This window comes from Ornithorhynchus anatinus, chromosome 12 (genome assembly GCF_004115215.2).
Source record: "Ornithorhynchus anatinus isolate Pmale09 chromosome 12, mOrnAna1.pri.v4, whole genome shotgun sequence".
Lineage (NCBI taxonomy): Eukaryota > Metazoa > Chordata > Mammalia > Monotremata > Ornithorhynchidae > Ornithorhynchus > Ornithorhynchus anatinus.
Genome location: NC_041739.1, coordinates 21315604 through 21329643, shown reverse-complemented (window position 1 = coordinate 21329643; position 14040 = coordinate 21315604). Strand labels below are relative to the sequence as shown.

The 14040-nt window shown below is 45.0% G+C and overlaps 1 protein-coding gene across 1 annotated transcript in view; it reads left to right on the top strand.

The window, feature by feature from the left end:
* Positions 1 to 14040, top strand: part of FHIP1A (FHF complex subunit HOOK interacting protein 1A) — a 102779-nt gene that overhangs the window by 70468 nt on the left and 18271 nt on the right. Inside the window, exons 6-8 of the mRNA XM_029077160.2 lie at positions 5754 to 5921; positions 7700 to 7779; positions 13718 to 13908. Coding sequence (XP_028932993.1) covers positions 5754 to 5921; positions 7700 to 7779; positions 13718 to 13908 — 439 coding nt within the window. The remainder of the gene's footprint in view (positions 1 to 5753; positions 5922 to 7699; positions 7780 to 13717; positions 13909 to 14040) is intronic.

Below are 14040 nucleotides of genomic sequence, written 5' to 3'. Positions count from 1 at the left end.
TTTTTCTCTTGGAGCTCCCGAATTTACATCCAAGGATTCCCATCTTGTGTTCGTTCTGCAAGCACCCAGGACCTGTGTGGGAGGCAGGGACCTAATGCTTTGGTCATTTTAGGTGACTCAGTAATAACTTGAGTTGTTCCCTTTTACCCCCTCATGGTTTCTGCCAACCAAACTAGTTTGAGTTTGACTGTTCCCAAACTCTCCAGTTAAGGTGCCCCGATATCACTGGATGAACCAATGGTGAACTCATTTCCTCTCTGAACACAGAAGGCCCAAGGCAGGTCCAGGTTCTTCCTTCTTGGAGAGGAACAGGCAGTCCCTGCCCTCAGGGCGTACCACCTGCCCAGGCGACAGAAGGCAGGACCCATCTGCCTGGAGCAGTGAGGTTGGATCACAGAAAACAATTAGCAGGAGGGAAATTTGTTTTTCAGGACACACATAAACCTGTCACCCCAAGGTGATTCTGTTGCTAATTTAGATGCAAATAGAGTTCCCCAAATAGTGCCGATTACAGGAAGGTCAGGCGGGCTGGTGTGTAAGCTCAATTTCCCTCTGATGTGGCACACTGGGCTGAAGTGGCACAGCTTTTGTGGGTTCAGTGATCAGCCATTGTTCCAGCTGTTACTTTTCCCTTTTGTCTTCCTCAGGACAGTGGAAGTAAATGGTGAGGTGAGCTTTTGTTCCCTGTTTAGCAGGGAACCACCAGGCCTGACACAAAGTCACAAAGGAGGTTTTGGAGCTTTAGCTCCTTTTAACTTCTCCTGACAGCCTCAGCATCCCCTTCTGCTACCTCTCTAACCCCTAACGATCTTGGCGAGAGAGAGACCATCACCTCTCCTCACCTTCTCACAGTTCTCGTGCTCCCCCCTCCACTTTCTCTTCCTTCCCAGCTCAAGCGTCTCAAGAAGAGGTTTCTCACCTGCCCTCAAACCCAGCTACAAATGCCATCTCTATTCTCTTAAACATCTTGCTCCCTTCAGTTCTCCTTCCATCATTATATTTAATCTCTCACCCTCTTCTAACTCTTTCTCCACTCACTTCATACATACTCAAGACTCTTCCATGCTAATGCCCATTACACCTCCAGTTATCTCCCCATTACCAAGTGCTTAAGCACTTGATAAGTACCATCCCTTATCCTGTTCCTATATACATCTGCTCCCTTCTCCACCAACTCTCTTCCCTTCCCCCCTTTTCCCTAGTTAGACCAGGCTCAATAAGGTCTTTAGTGACCTCCTTTCAGTTAAGCCTAATGGTCTCTATTCTGTTCTAATTATTCTGTATCTCTTAGTTACTTTCAAAAGTTGCCCATTTCCTGCTAGATATCCTCTCTGGCTTTGTACTGAACTCTCCAGGTTCTCTTTGTACCTTCCTGTTCTTCGGGCTCCTTCACTGGCCCTTTCCTCCCCTCACTCTTTAACTGTGGGTGCCCCATAAATGTACTATAATCTAGGTCTTTGATTCTTCTCTGTAATTTCATTCTCTCAGGGCATCCATTCACTCTCTTGGTTTCAGCTATTACCTCTACATGGAAGGCTGCCAAATCTACATCACTTGCCAGGACGTCTCACCTGCCTTACAGTCCCGCAGTTCCCCCTGCCTCCAGGACATCTCCACATGAATAGCCTGCTGGCATCTCAAACTCATTACAGGCCAAACTGAATTCTACACCTTCCCTCCTCTAACGTTTCCCATCATAAATTACATCATCACCATCATCCTTTTCCCAGAAACTTGCAACCTTGGTCTTTGATTCCTCTTTCATTTCCTACCTCCTACTTTCAGTCTGAATATACATCCTGCTGGTTTTTCCGCCACATTATCTAGTGGACCCTCCCTTTCCTGTCTTGGTTATGGCCACCACCATGGTTCAAGTTCTCTTCAACTCCCGGTTGAATTATCACATCAGTTTTTGTATTGGTCTCTCTGCCTCCTGTCCCTTTTTTTTAGCCTGTTCTACACTCTGATATCCATATAATTTTAAGAACACGTAACTCTCCTCCTCAAAAATGTCCATTCATTCATTCATTCATTCATTCAGTGTATTTATTGAGTGCTTACTGTGTGCAGAGCACTGTACTAAGCGCTTGAAAAGTACAATGCAGCAATAGAGACAATCCCTTCCCACAGCGGTCTTACAGTCTAGAAGGGGAGAGGCAGACATCAAAACAACTAAACAGGCATCAATATGAATAAGTAGAATTGTAGATATATACATATATACATAAGTGCTGTTGGGGGAGGAGGGAAGAGGAAAGGGAGGGAGTTGAGGTGACGTGGAAGGAAAGGGGAGCTGAGGAAAAGGGGGCTTAGTGGCTACCCATTTTTCTCAGTACCAAACAGATATTCCTGAACTCTGGATTCAAGGCTCTCCACCCAACTGACTTTTTTCTATGGTGTTAAGAGCATACTATGCACCAGGCACTCTACTGAATGCTGGGTAGTTACAAGCTATTCAGGTTGGATACAGTCCATGTCCTACATGGGGCTTACAGTCTTAATTCCAGTTTTACAGATGAGGTGACTGAGATACAGAGAAGCTAAGTTACTTCCCAAAGCCACACAGCAGACAAGTAGCGGAGCCAGAAGCTGGCTCCTCCCTTACCTATGCCCAACCTGATTTGTTTGTATCTGCCCCAATGCTTAGTACAGTGCCTGGCACATAGTAAGCGCTTAACAACTACCACAGTTATTATTACCTTTCCACTCTTCATCTGCTCACACTTTTCACTCTTCATCAGCTAGCCTTCTAACTTCACTTTGCTCTCTAACCCAGTGCACCTGCCCTTCCCTTTGCCTGGAACTTCTCTCGTCACCTCTCCCCTTTACCGTCTTCCATACTTCTTCTCTCCCCACCTTTCTGAAGGGTACCTTTCTGAAAGCTACCCTCCTCGAAGGAACTTCCAATTAATACCCACCTCCCCGGCCCTTTTCATCTCGCTAGCAGCCCCTAACACTTATGTGCATATTGGTTTACTTATTCTGTTGATGGTTTTATTGTCTCAATTTTTTCTGTAATGAGCTGTACCTATGCTTTACTTCCAGGTACCACTTGTGTATATAGTTTGTGTCAATCTGTCTTCCACATTAGGCTGCTGGTTGCTCAAGGGTAGGTACTTTGCTGGGACTTAGGTTATGCTGCCAACCACCTAGTTCAGTCTTCTGTGTATAGTACCATAGTCTAGTGGATAGCGCACCAGCTTGGGAGTCAGAAGGACCTGGATTCTAATCCCAGCTCCACCACTTGTCTGTTTTCTGACCCCAGGCAAGTAACTTCACTTGTCTGTGCCGCAGTTACCTCATCTGTAAAATGAGGATTAAGATTGTGAGGCCGATGTGGAACATGGACTGTGTCCAACCTGAATAGCTTGAATCTACCGCAGGGCTTACTTAATTCATGTCTGGCACATAGAAAGTGTTTAACAAATACCATTAAAAAAATAGTAGGTCCTCAAATACTAATGAATGAATTTTACAAAATGGTCACTAAATTAATTTGACCGTCCACTGTGGGAACAAATTCTGCTTAGTCTGTTTACCGCCCTTGCCAATCTGTCTTGCGTCTGCGATGAATGAATGAGCTGAATGGAACTGGTGTGCAGAATGAAGGATGGAATGATTGCGGGTGGTTCTTCGGTTAAGTGAAGTGAGCTGAGGGAGTCAGTGAGAACGGGAGGGAGGGATCCTTCTTTCAGAAGGGGTTATGGTGGTCCAAACCTGAGAAGCTGATTAATGGCAATCAGTGCATAATGGTGCTCAGGGATTTCATGTCCATGTCAGGTGCTGCAAGTGCTGGGTGGAAGGCAGTGTGTATGGGGAGAAGGTGGTCATACTGGTGGTAGGATGCTGAAGGAGGAGAAAGGGCTTTTTAGGGTTCAGTGAAGAGGACAGAGGAAACAGAGTTCCATGGTTTGTCTTATTAGTTTAGAGGTGAGTGTGACCTCAATTCATAAAAAGAGACTGCAACACTAAGGCTTCTCTACGTGCAGCTCTCGTGCAAGCTTAATGGAATTGGGGTTTTAATATTTATAGCACGTTATGTAAATGTCACCCCTCTGAGTGCTTTCTTAAATCCTCTGAGCTTATAAATGACAGCCTTGAGATTTAAAAGAAATAAAACCAGTCTTTTCATTTATCCAGTTAGGGTGGTAAACAATAGATGGTTAATGCTCCTTTTTCATGCTGGCTTCCATAGCTGAAGCCTACATTTTTAAGGGTTTATCATTGTACCTTTTAAGCGTATTAAGGTCATGTGCAATGTAAAAAAAATAATAATAACAAAGCAGCTGACTGTGCAGTGTGGTCCAAAGGCAGCCTTTGGAATCCTGCCTGACTAACCAGCTCAGCACTGCTCAGGGGGAATGTTCAAAAGGCACACGTGTGGCCCATTTTGAATTATTAGCCCCACTTTTTTCAGGGATCAGGATTGCTAGAAAAATAGGCTTTAGTCAGTGCAGCCTGTAGGTCAGCTGCAGTAAAATGAAAAGCCCCTGCTCCTGGCCTAGTAGAGCACAGGCCTGGAAGTCAGAAGGACCTGGATTCTAATCCTGGCTCTGCCACATGTCTGCTGCATGACCTAGGGTGAGTCACTAAACTCTTCTGTGCCTCAGTGACTTTATCTGTAAATGGGATCAAGACTAAGAGCCCGCATGGGACATGGACTCCCTCCAACCTGATTTAACATGTATCTACCCCAGAACTTATACAGTGCCTGGCACATAGTAAGCACTTAACAAATAGCGTTAAAGAAAAGAAAAGAAAGTGGTCCCGGTTGAATCTCTGCAGGATAAACGTGCAACACCTGCTTGCATGTTGCATGAGCAGTTTCAAAAACATCATTTCCTCTAATAGTTCACCCCTGCCTAAGCTCCTGTATTAGGGAACCCACATGTTCTAAAAGGTAATTTAATTCCATCAACCATCATAGAATGGCCTCCACCTAGCGGGGTGTTAGTGTGGAAAGACAGGATCGAATCAAAGCAGCAGGGAAGGAAGAGGCTTACTTCAGAGGCAAGGGATATCCATCAACAAGTCTGTCCTGTAAATACCATTCCCGTAAAGATGTTTTTTTTCCAGCTGCTCTACCATTTTTCTGTATTAGGATATGTGAGCGGTGGGTCCTCTGAAGGGAGAGGGATGATAGGATACTCGGAACTTGTCGCAGTTCAGAGGGTGGCACTGGGGAGAGGTGGCTGGGAACATTTTCTGGTCCCATGTACCAGTCGTAAGGGCATGGTGATCCTGACCCTCTCCACCCCTGTCATTATGAAACCCATTCGTTCCTGTGGGATCGAGCCCTGGGAGCCAAATGGAGAACAGCGGTCAAAAGGCAAACTCCCGGCAACCGGTACGATTTTTGTCTTTGAAAAGCACAACTGCAACATTTGCGGCTCACGTGAACGGTTGTGTCTGCATACGTCGCCCCGTCCTCCCAACTCTCGGTTCTTTCTCTGGTCATTTCACTGAAAGTGATGAAGGTATTTTAACTGCAGTTGAAGTTGATTAAGCCTTTTGGGCCACCTAAAGAACTTCTGGAAGTCTTTTCCTTTCTGTGACTGAATTAAAGTGCTGCAGCTAGCTTGAGGTGGATTGGGATACGAAGAGGTCAGGGGCTTCAAATAAAATCGTGCGGTCCACACTCATAAGAGCCTGCTCTTTCCTTGATGGGGTCACTGCAGATGCAGCGGGGAGCTGCTGCCCTGAGAACGCTGTTTGCCTTCAGGGGTCTGTGTTCACTCCGTCTTTGGTCACAGGTGACAGTGGAGGAGGTCATGACCACGACTGCATATTTGGATCTCTTTCTGCGCAGCGTCTCAGAGCCAGCTCTTCTTGAGATCTTCCTTCGTTTCATCCTCCTGCACCGGCATGAAAATGTCCACATCCTGGATACGCTCACGAGCCGAATCAACACCCCGTTTCGGGTAAGGAGAGCGGCAGGGAATGTGTCTAGCAACTGTGTTATATCTCCTCTCCCAAGTGCTTAATACAGTGCTCTGCAGACCATAAGCACTCAATAAATGCCATCAATGGATTGATTTGATTGAATGGGGAAAGCTCTCTGGTGGTACTAGGAATGAGAAGTGTAGTTCTGTTTGGCGGGGAAAGTGTAAAACATCTCTTTTCCAACTCCCACCTGCCCCCTTCCCCACCTCGTCTCTCCACCTCTGCCCCGGCTATAACCTTTTTGGAACAGATTTGGCAGGAAGTGAGACTAGTTAATATGTTTTGCTGGCAGGGGGTCGACGCTCACTGGATTCTAGAAGGTATTTTTCTAAATCTGTCCAGGCTGGCACTCTCTTCTCCAGAACTAGCTTAATGTGTTGCTTCTGAGGAGGTAAAATGCAGGGAAACATATGTACAGGCAGTGCCAAGGAGTCGGAATGAACATTAAGTTTGTGTATTAGGGACAGTATCTCTATCCACAAGTGTTTTGAAATGGGAATGTGTGCGGTTGTGAATGTAGGCTATCATTACTCAGCCCGAAGCTTCTGATTAACTTTGGAAATCCCCGTGCAGCCTCAGGAGCCAAAAAACACAAATGTTGTCTCTGTTGCATCGCAGTGATTGCTTCCCAGGCGAAGGAAATGGGCATGGTGAAGAAATCTCCATCCCTAAGCAGCTTGGGGTCCATGTCAGCGAGCTTCTCTGATAGTAGATGAGCTTCCTGCTCTGCGGTGTGGCCAGCTGCAGAAGCCAAAACTGTAGTCCTCTGCGGGCTCCTGGGATCAAGAAGCCTCACTCATTGTTATTTCTGAAAAGGCTTTATAAAACGTTGACAAGATTCAATTTGCAGGCATTTTGGAGCCAGTGTGTGAATGCAGAACCCTTCCTGCTGCCCAGCTCTGCTCTGTGAACTGACAGATTGGGGAGAGGAAGACTGAAGTGCACCTGTGCCAGCTCTGCCCCTTGAGTATCTGGGTTGGGTCCTGCAGGCCTGGGATCTCCTCCTGGCTCCACCACATGTCTGCTGTGTGACCTTGGGCAAATCACTTAACTTCTCTCAGCCTCAGTTACCTCATCTGTAAAATGGGGATTAAGAGAGTGAGCCCCATGTGGGACGGGGACTGTGTCTGACCTGATTAACATATCTACCCCAGTGCTTAGAATGGTGCACATAGTAAGCACTTAACAAACACTATTATTATTACTATTACTACTACTAACTACTACTACTACTAACAATAATGATGGCATTTGTTAAGCGCTTACTATGTGCAAAGTACTGTTCTAATCACTGGAGAGGATACAAGGTGATCAGGTTGTCCCATGTGGGGCTCGCAGTCTTCATCCCTATTTTACAGATGAGGTAACTGAGGCACAGAGAAGTTAAGTGACTTGCCCTAAGTCTCACAGCTGACAACCAGTTGAGCTGGGATTTGAACCCATGACCTCTGACTCCCAAGCCCGGGCTCTTTCCACTGAGCCGTGCTGTACTACTACCAGGGTCTCTGGGTTTTCCGCCTCTGTCACGGAAGCAGGTGTCAGAACGAGCAGCGTGGCCAAATGTTGAAGCGATAAACGCTAACCAGCGATGGAAAGGGCAATCGGAGAGGAAGCTCAGTGCTCCGACCCTCCCAGCACCGGGAGTTCGGAATTGTTGCATGTGGGCAATAATGAAGTACACCTGCAGGGGTGGGGGTTGTGAGCTAGAACTATCACCCTGCAAGAGCAAAGACTCAATCAGTTTATCACTTTTTAGCTCTGCGTGGTGTCTCTGGCGCTGTTCAGAACTCTCATTGGTTTACATTGTGAAGATGTGATGCTGCAACTAGTCCTAAGGTAAAATGTCTTTTTCATTTCCTTTTGTCTTGCCCCACGATGACTGTCCTTTGAAAACGAAGCCAGGTAGTGTTTTTCCTTCTTAGAAAGATCAGACTAATACTCCCCGATTTATATTTTGTGTTGAACCCAAGATCGATTTTAAAGTTTCTCGCTCAACATGTGGCAACAGCTTGTTAATGAGGCAATCACATCTACGTGGAAAAATTACTGAAACATTTAAAAATTTTCATTAAAAACCTGAAGTGCTTAGGTATGTCCTGTGGGCTCTCAGTAAACGTTGGTTCCTAATGGTTCTGACTAGTACATTTTCTCCAAAATACAGCCAGCTCTCCTGTAAGGTGGAGGATTTTTGCAAAACCTTGCCCTAAGGAAAACTGATCCAGACCCATCATCTCGCTTATACTCCCAGCTGTTGGTTCCAACAGCAGTGTTCAGTGCTGTATCCAAACAGCCTCACAACAGAGGAAGAATGGCCCCTCAATCAGCCAATCAGTCATATTGATTGAGTGCTTACTGTGTGCAGAACACTGTACTAAGCACTTGGGAGAGTACAAGTTGCACTTGGATCTGTGGCCTTAGGACATTTAATATTTGCCCCACCCTCAACCCCACAGCACCCAAGTACATATTTTCAAAGTATTTTATAAATTATTTATATTAACGTCTGTCTCCCCCTCCAGACTGAAAGCTTGTTATGGGCAATGGAATGTGTCCGTTAATTCTGTTGTATTTTACTCTCCCAAGTACTTAGTACAGGGCTTTGCACATAGTAAGCACTCAATAAATATCGATTAATAAGTACCATTGATTCATTACAGTATAGCAGAGATGGTAGATAAGTTCCCTGCTCGCAAAGAGCTGACAGTCTAGAGGGGGAGGCAGACACATAGAGGTAGAATCTCTCTCCCTGGCCGTTGTGGTTCGTTAAAGGTTTAGCCAGAGAAAATTTCTGCTTGTTTATGGATAACCAACCACTGATAGCAGTTGTTTGGGAATCATAGCTCTTGTCTCTTTTTCTTAAGTATGAGGAAGAGTTTCTGCGCTTCCTTTGTATTGGGTTCAGACCAGGTCACTGGTAATCTGGAGGCATTAGCAGAGAAGACACCAGATCATAAAGAAGAACTGTGGGCAGGCGGGAGAGAGCATTAGTTATCTGTCCTAAAAGGATTACATTAGCTTCCCATCTAGTGTCTGTGGAAATGTCAGAACGTATTATAGTGCCTAGGTGAAATCCAGATGTAACTTGGTGGAAGAGACTTTTGAGTTGCTGAAACAGGTCCCTCCTCCGACTTCCGCATGGCCTGAATTTATTTAAACATCGCAAGTGCCTGGTTCGGATTGGGCATCTGCTGATTCGAAAATCAGTTGTTTGAAAACCAGCCGAAGTCATAGTGATACTTGTAATGGTATTTACGGGGCCCCTTAATAAGTGCTTGGTGAGTACAACAGAAACCTGAGACACTTTTCCTGCCCACAGGAGTTGACAGTTTAATGAGACAGAGAGGAATATTTACAAATAGGCTAAATAGAACAAATAATTGAATGTACAATTATAGTCATACATAATACATATATGCACACACACCAGTCATATACTAGGCTTAAGTCAGGGTGGAAGAAGGCATGATAGTGCCCATGAGAGATGGAAGCTCTCTGGTGCTCCAGGTATGATTTAGCTCAGACTCGAGGTGGCTGAAAGTCTGCTCTTCCTGGTTTTTCAGTGACTTTTTGTCTGTGTTTGCCATCAGCACAGTGGTGACTGTAGTTACTGTCCTCCCCGTTGGTCCTATTTATCAATCTCGGTTGAGGTCACGGGCCAAGGGCCAGGGATTGGACAGTTGTGAAAGTGGAACCCCAGAACAATCCCCCCTCCGAAGTGGTCCTGATCATTCAAAGGTGAAGCTTTCGAGAGGGCAGCACAATAGAGATTCTCTGAGGATTAATAATGGTGGGTTTTGGTTGGTCTTTCTGTGTCTTGAGCACTGAGGAAGAAACAAATTGAATCGGGTCAGACATAGAACCTGTCCCACACTGGGGCTCACAAGTGGGAGAGAATAAGTATTTAAACCCATTTGACAGATGAGGAAACTGAGGCATGGAGAAAGTAAGTGACTTGCCCAGGGTCACCCAGTAAGGCAGTGGTAGATCTGGCATTAGAACCCAGATCCTCTCACTCCCAGGCTTGTGGACTTTCCACTAGGCCACAGAATATTATAATTGCCAAAGCTAGGGCTGTTCTTTTCCATCGTCGTCATCTATATGTATTGAGGAGCTGCTGACAGTAGAGTATTGTCTTAGGGGCTTGGGGGCATAAAATAGAAGTTCAAGTCATGGGCCCTGGAGACAGTTAAATACAAATTTCAACCAAAAATTGGAACATGAGTTATAGGAGAGATATAATAGAATAAGAACAAAAGTAGGCAGTGAATTCATAAGTAAGATAAACAGGGCTTCAAGAGAAGCAGTGTGACCTAGTGGAAAGAGCACAGAGCTGGGAGTCAGTGGACCTGGGTTCTAATCCCAGCTCCACCGCTTGTCTGCTGTATCACCTTGGGCAAGTCACTTCTCTATGCCTCAGTTACCTCATTTGTAAAATCAGGATTAAGACTGTGAGCCTATTTGATGCAGGTACTGTGTCCAAACTGATTATCTTGTATCTGCCCCAGTGCATAGTATGGTGCCTGGCATGTAGTGCTCAACAAATAACCATTTTATTGTATTTTTTAACAAATGAATACATGGGAGTGGTTGACGTTTGATACATGAGCAGGGAGTTGGGGTTAGTGACTGGGTAACTTTAATGAGTAGACAGTTGATATCTGGTTCTCTAAAAAGTTCAGAAATCCAGCACCCCCTCCCTTCATCTCAAAAATATGTACCCAAGCCCTTTATTTTTGTTTTTGAGAGTGAGGGGTTTGGGTAGGTTGAGGAGGGGAGCGGCGGGGGGGAAGAGGGAGCAGGACACAGCTTTTGTGGTTTGTGTCTTTCTAGCCCTAGTTCTATTTATCAGTACAAAAATTCTATCTTTGGGGTATGTTTGTTTCTAAAATAGGGACTTGTAATCCGTCTTCATTCTCAACAAAATAGAAACAGCACAGCATTTTATAAGACCGTAGATATGCTATGCAGCAAATCAATGGAAATTAGCTGGATTCTTTTAATGAATGTATTTAGTTCTTCATTTATGGGGTAACAGTTTATATCTAAATGCCAGCTCGCTTGAAAAGTTCAGCTCTACCCTCGTTGCTGGGATTGCACAACCAGTGAAGGTTTGTCTCTGTTGGTAAGGAAACAGGGAGTTCTGGTTGGACTGATTAGGAAATGCCCCTGGAAGTAGGCAGATTTGGCCCAGTAGCAATCAAGGAAGAGAAAATACGTGGTGACTTATAGCACTGAGGCACAAACCGTGGTAGAGCCAGCAAGGTGATGCTTTATTGCAGGTTCTTGCCACTCAGAATCAGGACCCAGTAAATTGAATTCTTTGCTCTCCAAATTCCATTATTGAATATGTGGCCAAAGTAATTATCAGAAATTCAAGACTCTGTAGATATTACCAAAAGCCCAGGCCTCCGAATTCAGACATAGCATTCAGGGAGCGTGGAAGTAGATAGTAGAGAAGGACTGGTTCTGGAGAGAGTGGAGAACAAGGTCACTTGAGGGGAATGTGATCATGTGAGAAGTGTCAGCTTAGTGCCAGTACAGGGCTTTCCTCAAAATAAGTGCTCAGCAAATACTGTCAACACATCTTTCTAAGGCAAGTTATCTTAACCTCATTTTCCAAATTTGCCCCATTGCATTTGCTCTTGGTCACCTAGCCTAATGCTTATCGTATTGTCTTTGTCCGCTAGACTCTAAACTTGCTGTGGGCATGGATCATGTCTACTAACTCTGTTGTACTGTACTCTCCCAAGTGCTTAGTACCAGGGTTCTGCTCACTGTTAAAATTCAAACACCATTGATTGGTTGTCTAGACTGTAAGCTCATTGTGGGCAGGGAATGTGTCTGTTTATTGTTGTGTTGTACTCTCCTAAGCTCTTAGTACAGTGCTCTGCACACAGTAAGCTCTCAATAAATATGTTTGAATGAATGATTATGCCACCTAATATTGTGGGAGCTTTACTGTTAGGACATGGTTGATGTGCCTTGACAGGAGGAAACAATTGGGTGACTGCAAATTTTCTGTCTGTCCTCACCACTTTAGGAAGGAGGAAGGCAGCGAAGCCACTGGGCTGGTTCCTGCCCAGCCCTGAAGCTCAGAGTTGCGAAAGGTCATCGTTTGGGACTTCCTGTACTTTAACTGCTCGGCCCATTTCTTGGGCATCTCTTTTTGCAGAGTAGCACTTGCCAAATAGGCCAGTAATCGAATGCATTTTCAAACCAGCCACTGGTGGAACATGCTTTCATGAGAAGAGGTCTAAGGGCCCATATTTGCCGCCTAGATGAAGTGGACCAGAGTGGAGAGAGCCCATGTATATAATCTCATATCAGGATAACTTTTATTTGAGTTTCATTATCCTCAAAGCAGTCATCAGACACCCACAGCCTGAAAACATTGAATAATTTATTTTTTTAATTATTCATGACCCCAACCAGTATATCACAACTGAACTGTGATTGCATTGGTTTAGCAGTATCAGTAAAGGAGTGCTATTTGACTTTGGGCCCAACGGGGTCCTGGAGTGGAGGAAATCTGGTAAAGGTTCAGTGCTGTAATACCATCTTGCTCTTCCCATTGACCATCTATCCAGCCTTTTCTTCCATTTGGAGAACACGACATCTGCCTTTGTTCCTCTGTATGCTTCAGCCCCCTTAAACAAATCCCATCCTGTTTTAAGCAGTTTTCACTCTGTTAAAGTTGAGCAATAATCAGAACTTGGCATTTCTGGGCCCCAAATCTTAGCTGGCAGCTTAGAAGCAGCAGGGCCTAGTGGATAGAGCACGAGCTTGGGAGTCAGAAGAATCTGGGTTCTAATCCCGACTGTGCCACTTGTCTACTGTGTGCCCTTGGGCAAGTCACTGAACTTCTCTGTGTCTCAGTTACCACATCTGTGAAACTGGGATTAAGACTGTCAGCCCCACGTGGTCCATGGACTGTGTCCAACTGATTAGCTTGTATCTACCCCAGCTGATAGTATAATGCCTGATGCATCGTAAGTGCTTAATAAATACCATTAAAAAAAAAAGTTGGCAACCAAAAATTTAGGTCTGGCCCTAATAGCTAGGATCTGGGTTGGGTTGGTGTGGGCCCGAGCACTACTCCTAGTTACCAAAGGGACGCCATGCATACAGCATATGACCCACATGCAGAATCCCTCAATATGTGTCAGAGATTGGGTCTACCAACTCTCTTGGACTCTCCTAGTTGTTTAGTATAGTGTTCTTGCACACAGTAGGTATTCAAATACCATTGATTGCTTGATTAATGGCTGGATGGACATAGTAGCTTCCGCTTTATGGAATTCACAAGATTAGTTGATTTTTGTGAAATCAGAGAGCACTTCTTGAGGGACTCCTTGTGCCAGAGTCTTTATGTTCTCCTTCCAGGTCTGTATGAACTCTGCCATCATATCTGAGCCAAGAAACTTGGCAGCAAGAATTGTGGCAGAGGGAGAGCTCGGTGTGGAAAATTAATATAGAAAATATATTGGAACCAGCTTAAAGCTGGACTCCCTGTTGTAGTCCATTTAGGGCAACTGGTCACCCAAAGGCAAGGCACTCTTGTCCTCTCTCAGTGCCCAGTTCACTGCTGTACTTCATTGGAAGTGGGATTGAGAAGGGTTGAATTCCTTCTTTGCAGAGAGGTAGTCACTAGCTAGAACTGGGGAAAATATCAACTTCCGAGAATTCTCAGAAAGGGGAAAGCACAGAAGAGCTATCTGTGTAAATGCAAAGTTACTTTGGGATGAATTCCTGACCATGATTCTTTTGATTCCAGGTACCTGATTCCATGCAATCACATGATGATGAGTCAAAAATTAGCTGTGAAAGAACGAGATTGCTACTCTGTCTCTGCTGCTAAACTACTTGCCTTGACCCCGGTCTGCTGCTCTAGTGGAATCACTCTGACACTTGGGAACCAGGAGCGGGATTATATCCTTTGGTCCAAATTCATGCACAATAAAGCAGGTAGGTGCCCCTGGGGCATTGTCTGGAAACAAAAGGATCTTAAATTCATGTTTCTCTTTGAAGAGTCTGCGCTATGTCCTGAAAGGTGAAACCTGGAATCAGTTCAGACAAGGGAAAGCCTCTTTGCTTTAT